This window comes from Myotis myotis, unplaced genomic scaffold (genome assembly GCF_014108235.1).
Source record: "Myotis myotis isolate mMyoMyo1 unplaced genomic scaffold, mMyoMyo1.p scaffold_m19_p_5, whole genome shotgun sequence".
Taxonomy (NCBI): Eukaryota; Metazoa; Chordata; class Mammalia; order Chiroptera; family Vespertilionidae; genus Myotis; species Myotis myotis.
In genome coordinates this window covers 109,375,659-109,401,038 of record NW_023416357.1, presented here as the reverse complement: position 1 = coordinate 109,401,038, position 25,380 = coordinate 109,375,659, and the positions used below count along the sequence as shown (strand labels likewise).

General features: G+C 41.3%; 1 protein-coding gene across 1 annotated transcript in view; it reads left to right on the top strand.

Moving 5' to 3' along the window:
• LOC118656595 (ATP-binding cassette sub-family A member 3-like) overlaps positions 1–25,380 on the top strand; it is a 343,556-nt gene that overhangs the window by 81,542 nt on the left and 236,634 nt on the right. Inside the window, exon 8 of the mRNA XM_036310023.1 lies at positions 21,051–21,224. Coding sequence (XP_036165916.1) covers positions 21,051–21,224 — 174 coding nt within the window. The remainder of the gene's footprint in view (positions 1–21,050; positions 21,225–25,380) is intronic.

Here is a 25,380-nt window from a genome sequence, read left to right as displayed (position 1 = left end):
GGTATTCATCACTTTGAATATTTCTTGCCACTCCCTTCTGGCCTGCAAAGTTTCTGTTGAGAAATCAGCTGACAGTCGTATGGGTATTCCCTTGTAGGTAACTGAGTTTCTTTCTCTTGCTGCTTTTAAGATTCTCTCTTTGTCTTTTGCTCTTGGCATTTTAATTATGATGTGTCTTGGTGTGGTCCTCTTTGGATTCCTTTTGTTTGGGGTTCTCCGTGCTTCTTGGACCTGTAAGTCCATTTCTTTCACCAGGTGGGGGAAGTTTTCTGTCATTATTTCTTCAAATAGGTTTTCAATATCTTGGTCTCTCTCATCTTCTGGCACCCCTATAATTCTGATGTTGGTACGCTTGAAGCTGTCCCAGAGGCTCCTTACACTATCCTCGCATTTTTGGATTCTTTTTTCATTTTGCTTTTCCGGTTGGGTGTTTTTTGCTTCCTCGCATTTCAAATCATTGACTTGATTCTTGCGCTCCTCTGGTCTGCTGTTGGGAGTCTGTATAGTATTCTTTATTTCAGTTGGTGTATGCTTAATTTCTAGTTGGTTCCCCATCATAACATCGAGGGTGTCATTAGTTTTCTTGTAGATCTCATTAAGTTTATCGGCGGCTTCTAAACAGTTCTTGAGAGACCTTAAAAGTGTGGTTCTGAACTCTATATCTTCCATTGACAATTTTGTCCTGTTTCTTTGTCTCCACATTTTGTTATGCTTTCTTGGTGCACCCCCTAGTGGTCTTTGTGCGCAGTCTTGTAGTTAAGCCTTGATTGTTGTAGCTAATACCAGGGAGGGTTTGACCTCCAGGCAAAGTGGCTGTGAGCAGTTTTCTTGTGTTTTCATTTTCATTTATCTCTATGTAGCATGTAATTTCTCTTGTGATTTATTTTTAATCCATTAGTCATTTAAGAATGTGTTGCTTGATTTTTACTAACCTGAATTTTCCATTTTTCTTCCTGTTATTGTATCCTAATTATATACTATTGTGGTCAGAGAAAATAGTTTGTATAATATGTCATTTTAAGTCTTATAATTAGATTTATGGGCTTGAGAAGACTGTATGATCTGTCGTTGGGTAGAGTGTTCTGTATATGTCTGTTAGACCTAGTTGATTTAAGTCCTCTGTTTTCTTATTGATCTTCTGCCTAATTATTCTACCCATTACTTAAAGTGGGATCTTGAAGTCTGAAACTGTTACTGTAAAATTGTCTATGTCTCCCTTTAATTCAGTAAATTTTTGGTTCATATATTTTGAAAATGTATTATTAGGTGTGTAAATGTTTACAATTACTATATCTTCCTTCTGCATCAAACCTTTTGTTAGAAGATAATGTATTTGTCTCATCACTTTAATAAAAAATATATCTTTTCTGATAATAGTATAGCCACATTGACTAGCTGTTCTGTTCCATTGATCTATATGCCTATTCTTATGCCAGTGCTAAGCTGTTTTTTTTAAAGATATTTTTATTGATTTCAGAGAGGAAGGAAAAGGGGGAGAGAATAGAAACATCAATGATGAGAGAGAATCATTGATCAGCTGCTTCTTGCATGCCCCCACTGGGGATTGAGCCTACAACCCGGGCATGTGCCTGACGTGGAATCAAACTGTGATGTCCTGGTTCATAGGCTGACTCTCAACCACAGAGAGCCACACCAGCTGGGCAGTACCAGACTTTTTTGATTACAGTGGCTTTGTAGTATAATTTTATATCTGGTATTGTGATTCCTCCAACTTTTGTATTGGGAGTTGTCCAATTTGTTGACATATATATTTGTTCATAACATTTTCTTACAATCCTTTATATTTCTGTGACGTCCATTATTTTGCTTCTTTCATTTCTGCTTTTATTTATATGGGACTTCTCTCTTTAACTCTTGGTGAATATGTCTAAAGGTTTTTCCATCTTGTTTATCTTTTTAGAGAACCAACTCTTGGTTTCATTGATCTTTTGTATTATTTTTTTAAACTCTATGTAATTGATTTTCACTCTAATCATTATTATTTCCTTTCTTTTACTTTGTGCTTTTCTTGTCTTTCTCTTTCTAGTTCTTTTAAGTGTATGGTTAAATTGTTTACTTGAGATTTTCATTGCTTCAGAGATAGACGTGTAATGCTATAAACTTCCCTCTCTGTACTGCTATCTCTGTGTCCCATAGATTTGGGGTTATTGTGTGTTCATTTTCATTTATTTCCTGGTAATTTTCATTTCATTCTTATTCTCCCTGGGAACCCCATCATCTATACTAATAAAAGGGTGACATGCTAATTAGACTGGGTCAACTGGCCATCTTCCGGACATCTGACTTCCTTCCGGACAAAGCCATGGTGGTGGGGGCCAAGGCAGAGGCAGTTAGGGGCAATCAGGCTGGCAGGGGAGGGCAGTTGGGGATGAGATCAGGCTGGCAGGGGAGGGCAGCTGGGGGCAAGATCAGGCCGGCAGGGGAAGGCAGTTGGGGGCAACCAGGCTAGCAGGGGAGGGCAGTTGGGGGCGAGATCAGGCCGGCAGGGGAGGGCAGTTAGGGATGATCAGGCAGGCAGAGGTAGTTGGGGTCGAGATCAGGCCAGCAGGGGAGAGCAGTTGGGTGCAAGATTAGGCCGGCAGGGGAGGTCAGTTAGGGGCGATCAGGCAGGCAGGCAGAGGGGTTAGGGGCAATCAGGCAGGCAGGCAGAGGCAGTTAGGGGTGATCAGGCAGGCAAGCAGGTGAGCAGTTAGGAGCCAACGATCCCAGATTGCTAAAGGGATGTCTGACAGCCAGTTTAGGCCCGATCTCTGTGGGATCAGTCCTAAACTGGCAGTTGAACATCCCTGAAGGGGTCCCCAATTGGAGAGGGTGCACACTGGCTGAGGGGAACTCCCCCACCCCTGTGCATGAATTTCGTGCACCAGGCCACTAGTTGTTTAATAATAGGCTATTTAGCCACTGTGTGTTTGAGTGTTTTTTGGCTTTTTTTATTGTAGTTGATTTCTAATTTTGTGCAATTATTATCTGAAAAAATGTTTGGTATGATTTCAATCTTCTACAATGTGTTAAGATATATTTTGTGCCCCAATGTCTGGTTTATCTTTGAGAATGTCCATGTACACATGAGAAGAATGTATATTGTGCTACTTTGGGATTAAATGTTCTGTAAATATCAACTAAATCTATCTGATCTAGTGTATCATTTAAAGTTACTGTTTCCTTGTTGATTTTGTTGATGACAGTGGGGTGTTAAAGTACTCTACTATGACTGTATTGCTTCTGATCTCTCCCTTAAAGTTCCCCAATTGTGTTTTTAATATATATTAGAGGCCCAGTGCATGAATTCGTGCACAGGTAGGGCCCCTAGGCCTGGAGAGCGATCAGGGCCTATCTGTGTGGTGACCAGTGGAATGATCAGCCAAGAGACATATGAAAATATGCTCAAAGTCACTAATCATCCAAGAGATGCAAATCAAAACAACAAGTTACCATCTCACACCTGTAGAATGGCTGTCATCAACAAAACAACAAATGACAAGTGCTGGCCAGGATGCGGAGAAAAAGGAACCCTTGTGCATTGCTGGTGGGAATGCAGACTGGTGCAGCCATTGTAGAAAATAGTATGGATATTCCTAAAAAAAAATTAAAAATGGAACTTCCATTTGACCCAGTAATCCCACTTCTAGGAATATATCCCAAGAAACCAGAAATACCAATCAGAAAGGATATATGCACCCCTATGTTCATAGCAGCACAATTTACAATAGCTAGGATTTGGAAATAGCCTAAGTGCCCATCAGCAGATGAGTGGATTGGAAAAGAGTGGTACATCTACACAATGGAATACTACGCTGCTTTAAAAAGGAAGGAACTTATACCATTTGCAACAGCATGGATGGATGTGGAGAGCATAATAGTAAGTGAAATAAGCCAGTCAGAGAAAGATAAATATCACATGATCTCACCCATTTATGAAATATAATAAAAAACATAAACTGATGAGCAAAAACAGATCCAGAGACAGAGAAGCATCAATCAGACCATCAAATCTTAGAGGGAAGGCAGGGGAGGGTGTGGGAAAGGGAGATCAAAGGACTTGTATGCATGCATATAAGCAAAACCAATGGACACAGACACTAGGGGGGTGAGGGCATGAGTGAGGTGGGTGGGGGTCATTGGGGGGGTAAAGACAATATGTAATCTACACTAATAAAAGACAAAGATGCTAATTGACCATACCTTTGCTATGCCAAAACCACACCCACCAGCCAGAGCAACTCTATGCAAATTAACCCAACCAAGATGACAGCTGGCATTCATGGAGCTGAAGCAAGCAGGAGGCTTGGTTGCCCCAGAAATGGAGGAAGCCAAGCTTCCCACAGCTGGCTGTAGCTTCCACAAAAGGCAACAAAGTTTCAATTATAGAAGCTAAATAAATCCCAGATACCTGCTTCCAGCCAGCTTTCACTGGGAGCTTGAGTGGCTAGAGGTTTGGCCAGCCTGAGAAGAGCCATCAGCCCCTCACCCAGGATGGCCACACCCTCATGGGGTGAGGGCCCTGCTGAGGGGCTTGGCCAGCCTGCAAACAGTCATCAGCCCCTCACCCAGGCTGGCCAGGCACCCAGCAGGGACCCCCACCCTGAAGGGGGTGTGGCCAGTCTGAAAATGGCCCTCAGCCCCTCACCCAGGCTTGCCAGGCACCCTAGCGGGACCCCTACTCTGATCCGAGACACCCTTCAGGGCAAATCAGCTGGCCCCCACCCATGCACCAGGTCTCTATCCTATATAATAAAATGTTAATATGCAAAGTGGCCCTAACAGCAGAGTGACCAGGAATCACTGGTCACTATGACACACACTGACCACCATGGGGCAGACTCTCAATGTAGGAGCTGCCCCCTGGTGGTCAGTGCGCTCCCACAGGGGGAGCTATGCTCAGCCACAAGCCAGGCTGATGGCTGCCAGTACAGCGGTGGTGGTGGGAGCCTCTCCCGCCTCCTCAGTAGCGCTAAAGATGTCCGACTGCAGCTAAGCCTACTCCCCGCTGGCAAGTGGACATCCCCCGAGGGCTCCCAGGCTGCCAGAGCCATGTCTGACTGCCAGCTTAGGCCCAATCCCCTGGGGAGCAGGCCTATGCCAGCAGGTGGTCATTCCCCGAGGGGTCCCAGACTGCAAGAGGGCACAGGCCAGGCTGAGGGACTCTCCTGAGTGCACAAATTTTTGTGCACTGGGCCTCTAGTAACTTAATAAAGAAAAAGAAAAAAGCGAGTATGTGGGGGGTGGGAATGGCCAGGGATAGGTCAGTGGGGGGGAAGGGAGACATATGTAATACTTTAAACAATAGTTTTTTAAAAGGCCATAAAAGAGACAAAGAAGGTCACTGCATAATGTTAAAGGTATATATCCAACAAGAGCATATAACCCTCATAAACATATATGCAACCAATATAAGTGTTCCTAAATGAATAAAGAAAATCTTGGTAGACTTTAAGGGAGAGATTGATAGCAATAAAGTGCACTGGGTCTTTCTTTGGCCTGTATAATTTTGATGTTGAAATACTATACTGAATTTTTTTTGTTGTTTTTGTGGTATTATTCAGCTCCAGAAATATTTTGTTTCTTTTTATGTTTTCTTCCTTATCATTGATATTTCTGTATTGTCCATACATCATTGTTTTTTTAGTTTGCCCTCTTCTTCCTTTAGTTCTGTTAGCATCATTAGAACCTTTGTCTTAAAAATAATGATCTAGTAAGTCAACCTCTTGATCTTCCTCAGGGACAATTGTTGTTTATTTCTTTTTTCTTCTGGATAGCCCATACCCTTTTGTGTTAGTTTTTCTTCTATGTTTTGTGAGATATTTTCAAAAGTTGACATTTAAACTTAAATTTTATAATGTGGTAACTCTGGAATTCAGATTCACGTATTATCACACAACTTTTAGGAAGGCTATTACCAAAAACAAAAAGAAGATAACATGTCTTAGTGAGAATGTGGAGAAAAGGGAAGCCTTGTACACTGGTGGGAATGCGCAGTGTTGTAGTCACTAGGAAACAGTTTTTAGTTTCCTCAAAGAAATAGAGCTACCATATTATCCAGCACTCTGATATTTATTACAGAATTTTTCACAATAGCCAAGGGATGGAAACAACCTAAATGCCCTCTGAAAGATGAATGGATAAAGAGAATGTAGTATATACATGCAATGAAATATTTTTCTACTTTATAAATGAAGGAAAGTCTGCTATTTACAATGATATGGATGAACCTGGAGGACATTATGCTAAGTGAAATAAGCCAGACACAGAAAGAGAAATAATACATGACACCACTTTTATAAGGAATCTAAAATACAGTACAGAAGGAGAGTATAGAATGGTGGTTGACAGGTACTATGGGGAGAAGGAGCAGGGGAGGCATTATTCATAAGATAAAGTGTTTTATTATGCAAGGTGAATAAATCTTAGAGATCTGTGTAAAATAGTGCCTGCAGTTGACAATATTATATTGTACACTTGAACTTTGCTAAGAGTGTAGATCTATGTTAAATATTCTTAAAACGAAAAATGATAAAGAAGGACAGAAAAAACTTTGGAAGATGATTAATATGTTTATAGTATAGATTTTTCTGATTGTTTCACGGATGTATAATTATCTTCAAACTAATCAAGTTGTTTACATTAATTACATGCACCTTTTTTGAAAGTCAATGATACTTCAGTATGGCGATTTAAAATTTTTTAAATGATTTATAATATAGTTTTATTTGGTTGAGTTTTTACTTTTTGAGTCAATGTTGATTTCACATCATCTTGATAATCTTGACAAGAATACTTTTCCGAGCTTATGGGATCCCATATTTATGGACCTAACCACATTCAAATTTCAGTAATTTTTGTTTATTCAACTATTTTTTTTCTTTTGAGGATCATGCTTTATATTTGGAAGCATGCGTTAAAAAATTCATCTAGCACTTTTTATTCTACCCATAATTTCAAACTCTTTGAAAACACTAAGTATATCCAAATTATCTAATATAGTGATGGTGTGCATTCATAATGTTTTTAGTCAAATGATCATGGATAAATAAATTTTAGTAAAAAAGGACTTTTCCATAATACATGTACTAGTAAAGGTTAATTTTGGGGGGTTTTTTGTAAATATTTGTTTAAATTATTTTATATTTTTTAATTGCAGTTGACATGCAATATTGTATTAGTTTCAGGTGACTAAACTAAATGTGACTAAGCATTGTATAGTGTCCCAAAAATGTATACACAAACTTTGAATAATTATAAAGGCAGTGTTTACTGAAATGCATTTCATTTTCAAAATTGAACTATCAGATATTAAAGTGTGTATACATATTTTGGGACATGCTATATGACTTCCTAAGTAATCATCAAGGTGAATCTCAACCATCTGACAACACACATAGTTATCAGAATACTAGAGGCCCGGTGCACGAATTCATACACCACTGGGGTCCCTTGGCCTGGCCTGTAGGATCGGGCCGAAACTGGCTCTCCAACATCCCCCAAGGGGTCCCAGATTGCGAGAGGGTGCAGGCCAGGCCAAAGGACCCCACCAGTGCATGATCAGGGCCGGGGAGGGATGCAGGAGGTTGTCCAGCTGGTGAGGGACCGCAGGAGGGCTCCAGATTCAGCCCATCTCGCTCAGTCCCGATTGGCCAGACCCCAACAGCAAGTTAACCTACTGGTTGGAGTGTCTGCTCCCTGGTGGTCAGTGCACATCATAGTGACTAGTCGACCAGCCGACTGTCTGCCCTCTGGGGGTCAGTGCATGTCAGAGCAAGTGGCTGAGTGGCCTTAGCATATCATTAGCATATTACACTTTGATTGGTTGAACAGATGACCAGACGAACAGACACTTAGCATATTAGGCTTTTATTATATAGAATTACTGACTATATTCCCTATGTTGTACTTTACATCCTCAAGACTATTCTATAACACCAATTTTTACTTTTTTTTATATGTACAATTTTCATTGTTGATAGTATTACAAGTGTCTACCATATTCCCTGCTTTATTACCCACCTCCCAGCCTCTACCCCACCCCTAGGTCTTCACCACCCTATTGCCCATATATATGGGCTATGCCTATCTATAATAATAAAAGCATAATATGCTAATTAGACCAGACGTCCTTCCAGATGACCTTCCGGAAGAATCTGGGGCTTCAAGAAAAGCCTGGGTCCTGGGTGCCTGCTGGCAGCCGAAGGAGAGCCCAACTCCCAGGTGATAAAGGAAGCCAGTGCTGGTAGCAGAGGAAAAAAGGCCTACTCTTGCATGAATTTGTGCATCAGGCCTCTAGTCCTATATCATAAAAGCTTAATATGCAAATAGACTGGACTGCAGAATGACCGGTTGCTATGATGCACACTAACCACCAGGGGGCAGACGCTCAATGCAGGAGCTGCTCCCAGCCCACAGACCTCATGCCAGCCAAGGCAGGTGCCAGTGGGTGCCCCCCGATTGCACCACCCGTCGCCCTGCAGAAGGAGGTGACCGGTGACAGTGGTGGGGGTTGGGGCTGGCCGGCGAGCGGGTGGCAGCAGGGGGCAGGGTCGGCCAGCAAGCTGGCGGTGCCAAGCCGGCCAAGGCGGGTGCCAGCGGGGGCCTCCCAATTGCCCTGCCAGTCACCCCACAGATCGGCCCTGATCGACTGGCCGGGCCTAGGAACCCTACCTGTGCATGAATTTCATGCTCCGGACCTCTAGTAGGTATATAAGTTCTTTGGTTTTTCTCTTCTTGTCCCCCCACCCCCACATCAAGGTAGCCAATCTGTTCCATGTCTCCCTGCATGTTTATTGGTCAGTTCATTTTGTTCCTTTGATTCCACAAATAAGTGAAATCATGTGATATTTGTCTTTCTAAGATTGGCTTATTTTACTGAGTATAATATTCTCCAGGTCTATCCATGCCGTCCCACAGGGCAAGATAACCCTCCTTTTTACAGCTGCATAGTATTCCATTGTGTAAGTGTCCCATGGCTTTTTTATCCACTCATCTACTGATGGGCATTTGTACTGTTCCCAAGTCTTAGCTATTGTAAATAATGCTGCTATGAACATAGGGGTGTATATATTCTTTCTGATTGGTGTTTCGGGAGTTTGAGGATATATTCTTAGAAGTGGAATTGCTGGGTCAAACAGAAGTTCCATTTTTAATTTTTTGAGGAAACTCCGTACTGTTTACCATAATGGCTACACCAGTCTGCATTCCTACCAGCAGTGCACGGGGGTTCCCTTTTCTCTACATCCTCACCAGTACTTGTTTGTTGATTTTTTTTTATGATAGCCTTTCTGACTGGTGTCAGGTGATATCTCATTGTTGTTTTAATTTGCATCACTTGGATGATTAGTGACTTTGAACATATTTTTATTTGTCTTTTGTATGTTCTCTTTAGAGAAATGTCTATTCAGGTCTTCTGCCCATTTTTAATTGGATTGTTTGTCTTCATTTTATTGAGTTGTATGAGTGGTTTATATATTTGGATATTAACCCCTTATCAGATATATACAGTGGGTTCCCTTTTCATTTTTTTAAATATATTTTATTGATTTCAGAGAGGAAGGGAGAGGGAGAGACAGACAGAAACATCAATGATGAGAGAGAATCATTGATTGGCTGCCTCCTGCACACCCCCCATTGGGGATCGAGCCCGCAACCCGGACATGTGCCCTTGGCCGGAATCGAACCTGGGGCCCTTCAGTCTGCAAGCCGGCGCTCTATCCACTGAGCCAAACCGGCGAGGTTGGTTCCCTTTTCATTTTGATGATGGTTTCCTTTTCTGTGCAGAAGCTATTTATTTTGATGTAGTCCCATTTGTTTATTTTATCCTTTATTTCCTTTCCCTAGGAGATGTATCAGTAAAAATTCGACTACATGACATGTCTGAGACATGTCGCCTCTGTTTTCTTTTGGTTTCATGCCTCATATTTAAGTCTTTTATGCATTTTGAGCGTACACTTCTGTATGGTGTAAGTTGGTGGTCTAGTTTCCTCTTTTTGCATGTGTCTGCCAGTTTTCCCAACACCATTTGTTAAAGAGTTTATCTTTACTCCATTATATGTTCTTACCTCCTTTGTCAAATATTAATTGACCATATGGTGTGGGTTAATTTCTGGGGTTTCTCTTCTGAACTATTGGTCTACTGGTATATGCCAGTTCTTGTGCCAGTACCAGGCTGTTTTTGTTATAATGGCTTTGTAATATAGTTTGAGATCCAATATTGTGAGCCCTCCAAATTTTTTCTTTTTTCTCAAGATTCCTGCAGCTTTTGAGGTCTTTGATGGTTCCATATAGATTTTTGGAGTATTTGTTATAGTTTCGTGAAGTATGCCATTGGTATTTTAATAGCAATTGCATTGAATCTATATATTAATTTGGGTATTATAGACATCTTAATGATGTTAATTCTTCCAATTCATGAACATGGTATATCTTCCCTCTTTTCTTTTGGTATGTTCCTCTATTTCTTTTTTCAATGCCATGTAGTTTTCCAAGTATAGATCTTTTACCTCCTTGGTTAAGTTTATTCCTAGGTATCTTATATTTTTGTTGCAATGGTAAATGGTATTTTTTTTAGTTTCTCTTAATGAGAGCTCATTATCTATAATTATAAAAGCATAATATGCTAATTAGACCAGACGTCATTCCTGATGAAGCCAGGGCTGTGAGGGAACCCTGAGTCCTGGATGCGTGCTGGCAGCCACAGGAGGGAACTCCAAGTCCTCAGTGCCTTTCTTCATTGTAAATAAAGAACAGGACAAAGCCTATGAAACATCTGTTTGCAAACATTGGACAACTGGCAATGCAGAATTCTGATCACTGAGAGAAGGGAAACAAAGGGAGAGAGCCCTAATATGTATGTCCCTGATTTTCTGCCTGGAGAACCTTTCTGGATCATACACAGTCTGTGGAAGGGGATTCTAAACAGAGCATGTTCTCACTGAGATGGGGAAACAGATCGGGGATCAGCGAGGCTGCAGTGGCTGGACTTTGTGGGCCAGTGTATCAGAGAGAAAGGCATTGCCCAGATAAAGAGCCCCAAATATCTGCATGGGGTCTCACTGAGTCACTAGCTGCATACTGTGCCCTGCATACTTAGAATGAGATTTCAAGTGGTTGGTCCAAGAACAATTACTGAGAACAGAAAAACTACTAGGAAGCTATAGGCTGAACAAGTCCCAGCACTAACAAAGAATTGAGAGATGGTAGAGTTCTGATCCCACACAGTAATGAGACCTTTTTGAACATCTGGTATAGTTAATAGAGACCCCCATAAGGGCCATGCCTTGATATTAAGGCTAAATAGCCCTAGATCAAAGGCCACCATAAGTCCATACCAACAGAGCTTAAATTCAAGTCTTGAAAGCTGATCTGAAGGCAATTTAACTGTCTTCCAAGTAAAGCTGCTATTTAAAAGAAGAACAAAAAATTTAGACACTTAGCAATTATTGGGAAGAAGCAGGAAAGTGAGAATCAAAATCAGGAAATATAAATAGACTAAAAAAACCCAATAATGATTGAAAGCAGACAAGAATTTTAGACAGCTATTATAAATATGTTGAGGAACTTAAAGGAAAGCATGAACGTAATAAGGAGATAAATAGAAGATATAGAAAAAAGCAAAGTATGCCCTAGCTGGTTTGGCTCAGTGGATAAAGCATCGGCCCATGGACTGAAGGGTCCCGGGTTTGATTCCAGTCAAAGGCATATGCCTGGATTGCTAACTTGATCCCCAGTGGAGGGCATTCAGGAGGCAGCCAATCAATGATCCTCTCTCATCATTGATGCTTCTATCTCTCTTCCCCTCTGCCTTTCTCTCTGAAGTAAATTTAAAAATATATAAAATTAAAAAAAGAAAAGAGCAAAGTGGAACTTCTAGGAATAAAAGATCCTATGTAATAAAAGGCTAATATGCAAATCGACCAAATAGCAGAACAACAGGTTGCTATGACATTCACTAACCACCAGGGAGCAGACACTCATTGCAGGAGCTGCCCCTTGGTAGTCAGTACGCTCCCACAGGGGGAACACCACTCAGCCAGAAACCCTTAGCCAGGCTCACAGCTAGTGAGCACAGTGGTGGTGGTGGGAGCCTCTCCCGCCTCCGTTTCAGCGCTAAGGATATCCGACTGTCAGCTTAGGGGGAGTGGACCTAAGCCACCAGTCAGACATCCCCCAAGGGCTCCCAGACTGCGAGAGGGTGCAGGCTGGGCTGAGGGACCCCCCCCTCCTCCAAGTGCATGAATTTCATGCACCGGGCCTCTAGTTGGTGTATAAAAATGCCATTGATTTCTAGATGTTGATTTTGTGCCCTGCTACATTGCTGAATTCATTTATTAAGTCTAATAGTTTCCTGGTGAAGTCTTTAGGGTTTTCTATATACGATATAATGTAATCTGTAAATTATGAGAGTTTTCCTTTCTCCTTTCCAATTTAGATGACTTTTGTCTATTCTACTTGTCTGATTGCTGTGGCTAGGACTTCTAGTGCTATGTTGAATAAGAATGCTGAAAGTGGAAAGCCCTGTCTTGTTTCTGTTCTTAAAGGAAACTCTTTTAGTTGTTAACCATTGAGTATTCTGTTGGTTGTAGGTGTGTCATATATGGCCTTTATTATGTTGAGGTATGATGACCCTATTCCCACTTTCTTGAGAATTTTTATCAAGAAAGGGTACAGGACTTTGTCTAATGCTTTTGGGGTTTGGGGTTTTTTTTGGCACCTGTTGATATGATCATGTGATTTTTATCTTACAATTTATTTATGTGATGTATCACATTTATTGATTTGTGAATATTGTACCAACCTTGCATCCCTGGAATAAATTTTACTTGATCATGGTGTATGATCTTTTTAATATATTGCTGGATCTGATTTGCTAATATTTTGTTGAGGATTTTAGCATCTGTGTTCATCAGGGATTTTGACCTGGAATTTTCTTTCTTCGTAGTGTCTTTATCTGGTTTTGGAATTAAGATAATGCTGGCTTCATAATAAGAGCTTGCAAGTGTTCCTCTTAAAAATTTTTTTGAATAGTTTTAGGAGGATAGGTGCTAGTTTTTCTCTGAACATTTTGTAAAATTTTCCTGTAAATCCATCTGGCACAAGACTTTTGTTTGCTGAGAGTTTTTAAATTACTGCTTCAATTTCCTCATTGTTATTGGCCTACTCAGGTTTTCTGATTATTCCTGATTGAGTTTTGGAAGGTTGTATGTCTCTAGGAATTTGTACATTTTGCCCAAGTTGTCCAGTTTGATGGAATATAGTTCCCACAGTATTTGTTTGCAATCCTTTGTATTTCTGGCTGCCCATTGTTAAATCACTACTTTCATTTCTGATTTTATTTATTTGTGTGCCTGTCTCTTTGTTTCTTAATGAGCCTAGCTGGGGGTTGATCAATCTTGTATCTCTTCAAGGAACCAGCTCTTAGATATATTGATCTTCTGTGCTTTTTAAAAAAATTCTCTATATCTATTATTTCCACTTTGTGCTTTATTATTTCCTTCCTTCTACTTCCTCTGGACTTTTCTTGATGTTCTCTTTCTAATTCATTTAGTTGTATGGTTAAATAATTTATTTGTGCTTTTCCTTGTTTCTTGAGGTAGGCCTGTAATGCTATGAACTTTCCTCTGAGGACTGCTTTCACAGTGTCCCATAGGTTTTGCGTGGTTGTGTGTTCATTTTCAATTGTTTCCAGGAAGTTTTTTTATTTCTTCCATGATCTCATTGTTAACCCATTTATCAATTGATAACATGCTGTTTAGCCACCATGTATTTGAGGGTTTTTTTATTGTAGTTGATTTCTAACTTCATGCCATTGTGATTCGAGAAGATGCTTGGTATTACATCAGTCTTCTTGAATATGTATAGATTTGTTTTATGCCTTAACATGTGATCTGTCTTTGAGAATATTATATTTGCACTTGAGAAGAATGCATATTCTGTTGCTTTGGGGTGAAATGTTCTGTAAATATCAGTTAGATCCATCTGGTGTAGTGTATCAATTAAGGCCACTGTTTCCTTGTTGATTTTTTGTATGGAAGATCTATCCAATGGTGTCAATGGGGTGTTGAAATCCAGTGCTATGACTGTATTGCTGTTAATCTCTCTCTTAAAGTCCATCAAGTGATTTTTATGAACTTGGGTGCTCCTATATTGGGTGCATATATGTTTACAAGGGTTATATTTTCTTATTGAATCATTACCTTTAGTGTTATGAATTGGCCTTCTTTGTCTGTTGTTACGGTCTTTGTTTTGAAGTCTATTTTGTCTGATATGAGTATTGCTACCCCAGATTTTTTTCCTTTCCATTTGCATGGAATATATTTTTTCATCCTTCACTCTCAGACTGTGTGTATCTTTTGTTCTTAGGTAGGCCTCTTGTAGATTATATATAGGGGTCATGTTTTCTTATCCATTCAGCTATCCTATGTCTTTTAACTGGAACATATAATCCATTTACATTTAAGATTATTATTGATAGGTACTTCTTTATTGCCATTGTTATTTTCTTTCTGCCTGTGATCCTTTCTCTCTCATTTTCTTCTTCTTAAAGCAGTCCCTTTAACATGTCTTGCATTGCTATTTTGGTAGTAATGTACTCCTTTAAGTGTTTTTTGTCTGGAAAGTTTTTATTTCACCCTTGATTTTAAATGATAGCCTTGCTGGATACAGTAGTCTTGGATTTAGACCCTTGACTTTCATTACTTTGATTACTTTATGCCACTCCCTTCTGGCACAAAGTGTTTCTTTGTAAAGTCAGCTGACATTCTAATGGGAACTCCTTTGTAGGTAATTTTCTGTCTCTTTCTTGCTGACTTTAAGATTCTTTCTTTGTCTTTAACATTTGCCATTTTGATTATGATGTGTCTAGGTGTGGGTTTCTTTGGGTTCATCTTGATTGGGATTCTATGTGCCTCCTGAACTTGTGTGACATTTTCCTTCACCAGGTTGGGGAAGTTTTCTGTCATTTCTTTAAACAGGTTCTTGCTCACCTTCCTCCCCTCCTGGTATTATTCCTATAATGTGGATGTTGTTACGTTTCATGTTGTCTCAGAGCTCCCTTATACTGTCTTCCTGCTTTTTCATTCTTGTTTCTATTTGCTGCGCTAATTGGGTATTTATTTCTACCTTGTCTTCTAAATCACTGATTCCATCCTCTGCTTCATCCACTCTACTTTTAATACCATCCAGTGTATTCTTGATGTCAGATATATCATTCTTCATTTCTGTCTGGTTCTTGTTTATGGCCTCTATTTCCATTTTCATGCTGCTACAATTTGCACTAATTTCCTTAAGCATCTTCATAACCATTGCTTTGAACTCTATGTCTGATAGCTGCTTGCCTCCGTTTTGTTTAGTTCCTTTCCCGGAGACTCCTTTCTTTGGGAGTTCTTTGTCCCCCCACTTTATCTGTCTCTCTGTATTTGCTTCTATGTCTTAGATAGAACTGTTATGCTTCCCAGTTTTTGTGGGATGGCCTTATGTAGAAAGTGTCTTGAGAGGTCTAGTGGTGCCATCTCTTTGTTCACCTGAACTGGATGCTCTAGGAATGCCTCTTGTGTGCATTATGTGGGCTCTCTTGTTGTAATTGGGACTTGATTTTTGATGTTTCGTTTGTGGAAGGATCTCCTCTCTGACTTGCTGCCAGTGAGGCTCAACCCCAATCTCATCATGCCAGCTGTTATACAGGTGCTGACAGAACAGAATAAGACACAGTACTAATCCAAAAAAACCCACAAAAATCAAACTACTCAATACAACAACAGGAAATACTAAGAAAGAAAAAGAAGAGAAAGCAAAGCAAAGAAAAAATAAAAAGAATATTAAAAGACACACGACCAAAAACTTAGAGGGAGTATAAAGAAAAAGGGAGGAAAAAAAAGATAAAAACAAAAACAAACAAAAAAAAACCCTAAATCAGCAGTTCTCAACCTGTGGGTCGCGACCCCTTTGGCGGTCGAATGACCCTTTTACAGGGGTCGCCTAAGACCATCTTGCATATCAGATATTTACATTACGATTCATAACAGTAGCTACATTACAGTTATGAAGTAGCAACAAAAATAATTTTATGGTTGGGTCACAACATGAGGAACTGTATTTAAAGGGCCAGAAGGTTGAGAACCACTGAACTAAATGGTAGCAAGGAGGAATCTAGAAGTACTATTATAATTGGGAAAAAGGAAAGGCAATAGAAAATAAGTGAATTAGTAATGTAGTGATAAGTAATATAAGATATAGATAGAAAAAGTAAAATGAAAAAAAATGAGAAAAACAAAACAAGGAATAATAATAATAATAATAATAATAATAGACAAAAGTAGAATAGAATCAATGTGAAGAGAAAAATTAGGGATATGCAAGAAAAAGAGAAGAAAAAAGGGAAAAATAAAAAACCCCACTCACACACACAGATAGAAAATCACAATTGCACACACTCACAGACTGAAAAACCGTTGGGTCTGCTATTTGTGGAGCTCACTGGATTTTGCTCTGATATTGTTGAGTCTGGTCCCTGGTGTGTCTATTCTGGGCCCCTTGGAAGCTTCTCTGGTGCAGGTCGTGTGAGTCACTGTCACTTTCTGGCCCTGGGCAGCCTGATTGAGGCCTGAGGGGTTGAAGCCCTTGGTAGTCCAATGGGCGGGGACTCCTTAGCCCAGAGGCTGGGCTGCCTTGAGTCTCACAACTTGATTGTCCCTGTTCTGAGCTGCACTCCCTTCCCCTCCCCTCATAGTGCTGGGCTCTGCGGGGGTAGCCTGGTCTTGGCTGGGATGGTTTTGTCAGACTGGTGTTGGGGTTGGTGCCAGTAGCTTGGGGGTGGTAGGCCCCTCCCCTCCTTCTAATGCCGCAGCTCTGTCTGCTTTGCTGGCAGCTCCTCTCTGCCACCTGCAGGGGCACAGACTTCCTGCCCCCCGCTGCTCCCCTTGCCTCAGGTCACTGCAGGTTGGGTCAGAAGCAGCTGTTTTGCCAGGAAAGAGGGGACCTCCCTGTGTTCCAGGTGGGCAGGGCTGATCCTCCTTCCTTAAGCCACTGTCCAGCCCCTTTCTGCTCTCCCAAAGGAGCTCCTCCAAGAAATAGAGGGGCCCCCAGATTCAGTGTCAAGTGTGTCCTCCAGGCCCCTCCAGTGCAGGCTGGGCCTGAGCTCCACTGCCCGGCCCTTCCCACTGGTCGGAGGAGCTTCCCAGGCTGCAGGAGGGTGGGTGCCAGCGCTGCTCTATCCAGGGACTTCCGCCCAGGCTTCCCTGCTCCACCCACTCATCTCCACAGCCAGTGCCCCCGGGCCTCCTCTCAGTCCCAGGCCTCCCGTCTCACCACAGATCCCCAGCCTCTTCAGTCTCCTCAGGTCCTCGGTTCTAGTAGGTTCAGGGCAGGGGAGGCCACGCCCACCTCCCAGCCTTCAGCTTAGTTCCTGCCCCGGATCCCTGGTGCTGCAGCCGAGCAGCTGGGCTCTAGGGCAGCACTGGCTGCACCATAGTGGTGGTGGTGGGTGAGTACAGAGCAGGGCCCTGAGTCCTGCTGGGTCTGTGGCAGTCATGTGGTGGTGGGTCTATGTGAGGCACACGGGTTTAGGCTGGGTACATGCCAGGTGCAGAGGTCCCGCTGGTGTCTGTTACGGGAGTACGGGTCTGAGTTGTGACCTCTGTGGGCTCACGGGTTCCAGGCAGGGTGCACATGGCTTTGGACCCAGGCCAAAGTGAGTTCAGATGGTGGCGAGGCTTGGCACCTGGCCACTGCCGCTCCCCAGGGCATCCTCCCAAGGAGGACCTCCTAAACCTTTCAAGGTGGCACCCTCTCCAAGCTGAAGCTGTGCCCAGGGAGTCACTGTGGTGGTAGCAGAGGCTTCTTGTGCCCATAGTACAGGGCCCCATTGCTGTTTCCTTAGGTGCACGGGGCCAGGCCTTGTCTGGGGTGGGTGCTAATTTTTACTTCTTAAGCCCTCACCTTTTTTATGCTCCACCCCAACCTGCCTCCCATCTGGCAACCATCAACATGTTCTCTGTATCTATGAGTCTTTTTTAGTTCTGCTTGTTCATTTATTTTGTTTTTTAGATTTCATTGTTGAAAGATTATATATATATATATATATATATATATATATATATATATATATATTGCAATCTTACTGTTCATATTTTTATATTTTCTTTTTCTTCTTTTTAAAGAAAACTCACATTTCTTTTAATACTTGTCTGGAGGCAATGAGCTCCTTTAGCTTTTTCTTGTCTGGAATGTAAGTGATAGCTTTGCTGGGTAGAGTAATCTTGTTTGTAAGTCATTGCTTTTCATCAATTTGAATATTTCTTGCCACTCCCTCTGGCCTTCAAAATTTCTTTTGAGAAATCAGCTGCACAGTCAGATGGGCACTCCCTTGCAGGTAACTATTTGCTTTCCTCTTATACCTTTTAAGATTATCTCTTAGTCTTCAACTTTTGGCATTCTAATTATGATGTGTCTTGGTGTGGGCCTCTTTGGGTTCATCTATTTGAAACTCTCTGTGCTTCATGGACTTGTATGTCTGTTTCCTTTACCAGGTAAGGAAGATTTCTATCATTATAATTTTTTACATAGTTTTTCAATTTCTTGCTCTCTATTTTTTTCTGGCACCGTCATGATGTGAATATTGGTATGATTGAAGTTGTCTCAGAGGCTCCGAAACTATTTTCATTTTTTTCATTCTTTGTTATTGTTGTTCTAATTGGGTATTTTTTGCTTCCTTATATTCCAAATTTCTGATTTGATTCTCAGATTTATCTATTCTACTGTTGATTCCCTGTACATTATTCTTCATTTAAGATAATGTATCCATCATTTCTGATTGGTTACTGCTTATGGTATCTATGTTCCTCTTTATGCTGTTGGAGTTATTACTAAGTTCTAATGAGTGTTTTGAACTCTGCATCTACTAAATTGCTTGTCTCCATTTTGATTACCTCTTTTTCTGGAGTTTCATTCAGTTCTTTCATTTGAGACATGTTTCCTTATTTTCTCATTTTGGCAGACTATGTTTATTTCTATGTCTTAGGAATAGTTGCTGTGTATCATGGGCTTGGTTGCATGGCCTTATGTAGTAGGAGTCTTGTGGTATCAAGTGGCACAGCCTTCTTGTTCACCTGAGCTGGGCATTCAGGTAACCCCACTGGTGTGGCTCTGTACTCCTTTCTGTTAGAGTTGCCTTGATTGCTCTTGGCAAGTCAATGGGAGGGATTTGCCTCCAGGCAGATTGGCTATAAGGAGTGGCTGTGATCATTTGGAGGATCAGCTATATAGGGGCCCACCCCTCAGAGCAGGATTTACTTCAGCAGGGCTGTGGTGCCCACCAAGCCACCCTCCTGGATGTTTCACTTGAGGAGGTGGTTGGATGGTGCTTATACATGGTCTGAAGCTGTCCACCGGGTGAGCTGGCTCTAGGCCTCCCAGGAGGTGCAGACCAAGGTCAGCTGCTGCCTGTGTTCTATTCTGGGCCACCCAGCATGAACTACAAAGTGACCTTTAGGTGGCTGCTACCTGTGCTGGGCTTAAAGGTTGTGAATCAAGTCCTGCTGCTGCTGCTAGTCCAGACCTGGGGTCACTTAGCAAGAGGTACAAGTTCAGATGCTCCTTTTTTGGGAGATTTTCGGAAAGTCTGAAGCGTGAGCCAAGATAGGATGTTTGTATGGAAAAGTCACTGGAAACAGCGTGGGTGGGTCCACAAGTTGGGTGGGGTGGGATCTCAGGAAATGTGAACAATGATAGTGAGATTGATAGAGATTCAGATATAGCACCCATCTGCTAGGCTGGGCAGGGGGGAGGGGGTGGGGGGGGAAGACGCATGGAGGGGAGGGACAGTCTCAGAAAAGGAACACTGGCCTCTGCCAGCCCTTCTGTCTGAGAGAAAGCTTCCTCTAGCTCTGGCCCTGATACCAGATGATTCAGTTCCTCTCCTTATGTCCCTGGTGCCTTTCAATGTGATGCCCCTTCCATGGAGCTCAGAGGGGCTGAGTCAAAGTTCCTATGCTGGCCCTTTAAGAGGGATGCCTGGGACTCCAGCAGCCCTCCTCCTCACTCAGACACAATCCTTGAGGCCTGGTATGGAGCTGGTATCCTTCTCTCCTGGGAGGAGATGGGGAAGACTTTTTCAGCTGAGATATTCCTCTTGATTTTTATCTGCCACAGGTGAGTATGAGACCAGCACGATCCGCATCTCCACCCATCCTACCAGTCTTGATGTGGCTTCTTCTTTATATCCTTAGCTAGTGGCCCAGTGCATGGATTCTTGCACATTGAAAGGAAATTAATTAGAAGGTGGCTGGCAGGGCAGTACTGGGCGATACAGGCCAGACACGCCCTGGAGCCAACTTCCCACAGTCCCTCCCCAGATGGCCACACCTGGGGCAGTGCTGTTATTCAAAAGAGCGTCTGCGGAGTGAGCGGGGTCCCTCCGGCAGGTGGGGTCCCTTGGCCTGGCCTGCAGAGATTGGGTGGAAACTGGCTCTCCAACATCCTCTGGGCAGTGATGGTGAACCTATGACACGCGTGTCAGAGGTGACACACGAACTCATTTTTTTTCGTTGATTTTTCTTTGTTAAATGGCATTTAAATATATAAAATAAATATCAAAAATATACATCTTTGTTTTACTATGGTTGCAAAGATCAAAAAATTTCTATATGTGACACGACACCAGGGTTAAGTTAGGGTTTTTTAAAATGCTGACACGCCGAGCTCAAAAGGTTCACCATCACTGCCCTGGGGGGTCCCATTTACTGTACACAAATGCAAGTGTACAGTAAACCAGATTCAGGGCCTATAGTGCCCCAACAACATAACCCTCAGCCGAAGGTGCCTCTCCGGTTTCAGGGTGCATCACCCGAGAACTGCCACTGCCAACTAACTGCAGCTCAGCAGCTCCTGCATTAAGCATCTGACCCCTGGTGGTCAGTGCCTGTCAGAGCACCTGGTCAGGCAGTCAGACACTTAGCATATTAGCCTTTTATATAGGTAAAAAGTTATTTGTAATTCATTATTTTGCATATTGCTTAAAACTGACCTTATAATTTCCATTTTATTTGCAGTCCATTTGGCTGCTTCTGCTGGAAGCCTCCTATATTTTGCCAGTTTCTTTCCATTTAAATCCATTATTGGTAAGTATGGACAGATAACCATCACCAACAAGGTGGCTGCCTGTCTCAGCTCAAATGTTGCACTGGCACTGGGGGTTAATCTTCTGCTCAACTTAGAAATAAAGGGTAAGTGTTTGCCTTGAAAATTTTGCCTTTACTTTTTGATTCCCAGAAAGGTAGAATAAGGCAGGGTGTGTGAGACAGTGGGTAAGAAGGTAAGAAATGTAACAAATATTATTTATTCCCAGATTTTCTTATTTTTTATAAAGACAATTATGTTAACTGTAAAAGAAATCAGAAATGTGTAAAATTAAAAGTTCCCATCGCTTCACAATAAACCCCCAGTTATACTCTTGAATAAAAGAATTTTAAACTTTCTAATCTACACTGTGCTATATTTACCTAATGCTTTATATTTTCCTCTTCCCATATAGACACACTCCTTTTTTATTACAAAGCTGTATATTTCATTGTGAAGAAGTACTATAATTAACTAGTTTTCTCAATGCACATTTACGTGGTTTCCAATTTTTTGCTATTATTCTCATAGTACGTATATATTTGCTCATACAAAATGCATACTAATATAAAAAATTATGAGATATAAAAATGCTATTTTATAAAGTATTCGTAACTTAATTTTTTTCTGATTATAATTATTACTTATTAATAAGGCTAATAAGAAGAAAGATAACCATATTTATTAGTAAATTCTTCAGATTTGAGGTACAGAATTTGGTTACCACATTCATATTGGATTTATCTACATTGCTCTCCTCAGATAAGGCTGACCCAGACAAAAATCCACTTAGCCATTGCCAGTGTTATGATTAGCTATAGTGAACCTGCTCCTAAAATCACATGCTCAGGAATCCACTGTCACTAATGGAACCCTTCATAGATTTGGCTTGGTTGGACTCCATTAAACTAGAATGGAGACTCATAGTTTCATAATAGGATCCAAATTGCTCTTTTCATTGTACCTATTTTTGTCTGTAAAAAACAACCATTAGTTAACAACTCCACTGATCTCATCAGAGAAGTCTAAGTGTACAGAAACTCTCCAGCTTGTGGTGACAGACAATAGCTTCCCAGATTCTGTCTTTCATGTGAAAGCTTGACTTCATTGATAACATATTCAGGTGTGGGCAAAAGTAGGTTTACAATTGTTCATATGGAAAAATACAAACAAATAATTTAAGAATAAACTTTTGTGTACTCACTACTATAAACCTACTTTTGCCCACCCATGTATACTGTCAGTCAGATTTTAAGCACTTGATTATTAGCTAATCAAAAAAGTTTCTGGAATATTATTAGTACTTCTTTTAGTTCTTCATTGTTGAAAGTATTATATATATATATCTCCCTTTTCCCCCCTTAACCTATCCCCGCCCACTCCCACACCCCAGCACAAGCCCTCATCTCCCCACTGACTGTGACCATTGGTTATGCTTGTATGCATGCACACAAGTCCTTTGATTGATCTCTTATCACCACCCTCTCCTAAGTATCTCTGCCTTCCTTCTGAGGTTTACTAGTCTGTTGGATGCTTCTATGTGTCTGGATCTATTTTTGTTCATCAGTTTATGTTGCTCAGTATATTCCACAAATGAGTGAAATCATGTGCTATTTATCTTTCTATGACTGGCTTATTTCACTTTGCATAGTGCTCTCCAGGGCCATCCATGCTGTTGCAAATGGTAAGAACTCCTTCTATTTTACTGCAGTGAAGTATTCCATCGTGTAGATGTACCACAGTTTTTTAATCCACTCACCTGCTGATAGGTGCTTAGGCTGTTTCCAAATCTTAGCTATTGTTGCCCTGACCGGTGTGGCTCAGTGGATAGAGCGTCAGCCTGTGGACTGAGGGGTCCCAGGTTCGATTCTGGTCAAGGGCATGTACCTTGGTTGCGGGCACATCCCCAGTAGGGGGTGTGCAGGAGGCAGCTGATCGATGTTTCTCTCTCATCCATGTTTCTAACTCTCTATCCCTCTCCCTTCCTCTCTGTATAAAAATCAATAAAATATAGTTTAAAAAAAAAAAAATCTTAGCTATTGTAAATTGTGCTGCTGTGAACATAGGGGTGCATATTTCCTTTCTGATTGGTGTTTCTAATTTCTTAGGGTATAGTCATAGAAGTTGGATCACTGGGTTAAATGGCAGTTCTATTTTTATTTTTTTGAGGAAAATCCATACTGTTTTCACAGTGGCTGCCCCAGTCTGCATTCCCACCGGCAGTGCACGAGTGTTCCTTTTTCTCCGCATCCTCACTAGCACTTGTCATTTGTTGATTTGTTGATGATAGCCATTCTGACAGGTGTGAGGTGATACATAATTGTCATTTTGATTTTTATCTCTCAGATGATTAGTGACTTTGAGCATGTTTTCATATGTCTCTTGGCATTCTGTATGTCCACTTTCAAAGTGTCTATTTAGGTCTATTGCCCATTTTTTTTATTGGATTATCTTCCTTTTGTTAAGTTGTATGGGTTCCCTATAAATTTTGGAGATTAAACCCTTATCCTATATAATAAAACCCTAATATGCAACTTGACCGAACAGTGGAACAACTGGCGAAACGACCAATCGCTATGATGCGCACTGACCAACATGGGGCAGACGCTCAACGAAGGAGCTGCCCCCTGGTGGTCAGTGCATTCCCACAGGGGGAGCACCGCTCAGCCAGAAGCCAGTCTCATGGCTGGCAAGTGCAGCAGTGGTGGCGGGAGCCTCTCCTGCCTCTGCTGCAGATGGGTGGTAAGGAGCAAGGGGTCCCGGCTGTAAGAGTCTCGGACTGTGAGAGGGATGTCTGACTGCCAGCTTAGGCCCATCTCCCCCGAGGATCAGGCCTCAGCCAGCAGATGGACATCCCCTGAGGGGTCCCGGACCAGAAGAGGGTGCAGGCTATGCTGAGGGAACCTCGCCCCCCTCAAGTGCACAAATTTCATGTACCGGGCCTCTAAGTTGGATATAAGATTGGCAAATATGTTCTCCCATGCACTGTGCTTTGTTGTTGTTTTGTTGATGGCTTCTTTTGCTGTGCAAAAGCCTTTTATTTTTATGTAGTCCCAGTTGTTTATTTTCTCATATTTTGGTGCTTATGGCTTCTTCTAAGATTTTTATGGTTTTTTCCATCTTATGTTTAAGTCCTTGATCCATTTTAATTTTATGTATGGTTTAAATTGGTAGTCTAGTTTCATTTTTTTTTCATGTATCTGTCCAATTTTTCCAATACCATTTATTGAAGTGACTGTCTGGACTCCATCATATGCTCTTGTCTCCTTTGTCAAATATTAATTGAACATAATGGCTTGCGTTGATCTGTTCCATTGGTCTAAATATTTGTTCTTGTGCCAGTACCAGGCAGTTTTGAGAACAGTGGCTTTGCAATATAGCTTGATATCTGGTATTGTGATCCCTCCAACTTTCTTTTTCTTTCTCAGGATTGCTGCAGCTATTTGGGGTCTTTTTTTATTCCAGATGAATTTTTGGAGAGTTTGTTCTAGGTCTTTGAAATACTCCATCGGTATCCTAATGGGGGTTGCACTGAATCTATACATTGCTCTGGGTAGTATGGGCATTTTAATGATGTTGATTCTACCAATCCATGAACATGGTATATTCTTCCATTTGTTCATGTCTTCCTCTATCTCTTTTTTCAGCATCCTATAGTTTTCTGAGTACAGGTCTTTTACCTCCTTCGTTAAGTTTACTCCTAGGTATCTTTTCTTTTGGGCGGGGGGGGGGGGGGGTGGTGCAATGGTAAATGGCATTTGTTTTAGTTTCTCTTTCTGTGAGTTCATTATTGGTGTATTAAAAAAAAGCCATAGATTTCTGGGTGTTAATTTTGTATCCTTCTACATTGCTGAATTCATTTATTAAGTCTAGTGGTTTCTTGATGCAGTCTTTAGGGCTTTCTATGTACAATATCATGTCATCTGCAAAAGAAGACAGTTTTGCTTCTTTTCCAATTTGGATGCCTTTTATTTCTTCTTCTTGTCATATCACTATGGCTAGTACTTCCAATACTTTGTATAACAGGAGTGGTGAAAGTGAGCATCCCTTTCTTGTTTCTGTTCTTAGAGAAAATGGTTTTATTTTTGCCCATTGAGTGTGATGTTGGCTGTAAGTTTGTCATATAAGGCGTTTATTATGTTGAGGTATGATCCCTCTATTCCCATTTTGCTGAAAGTTTTTATCAAGCAAGAGTGTTGGATTTTGTCAAATGCTTTTTCTGTATCAATTGTTATGATTATGTTTTTTTGTCTCTCAATTTGT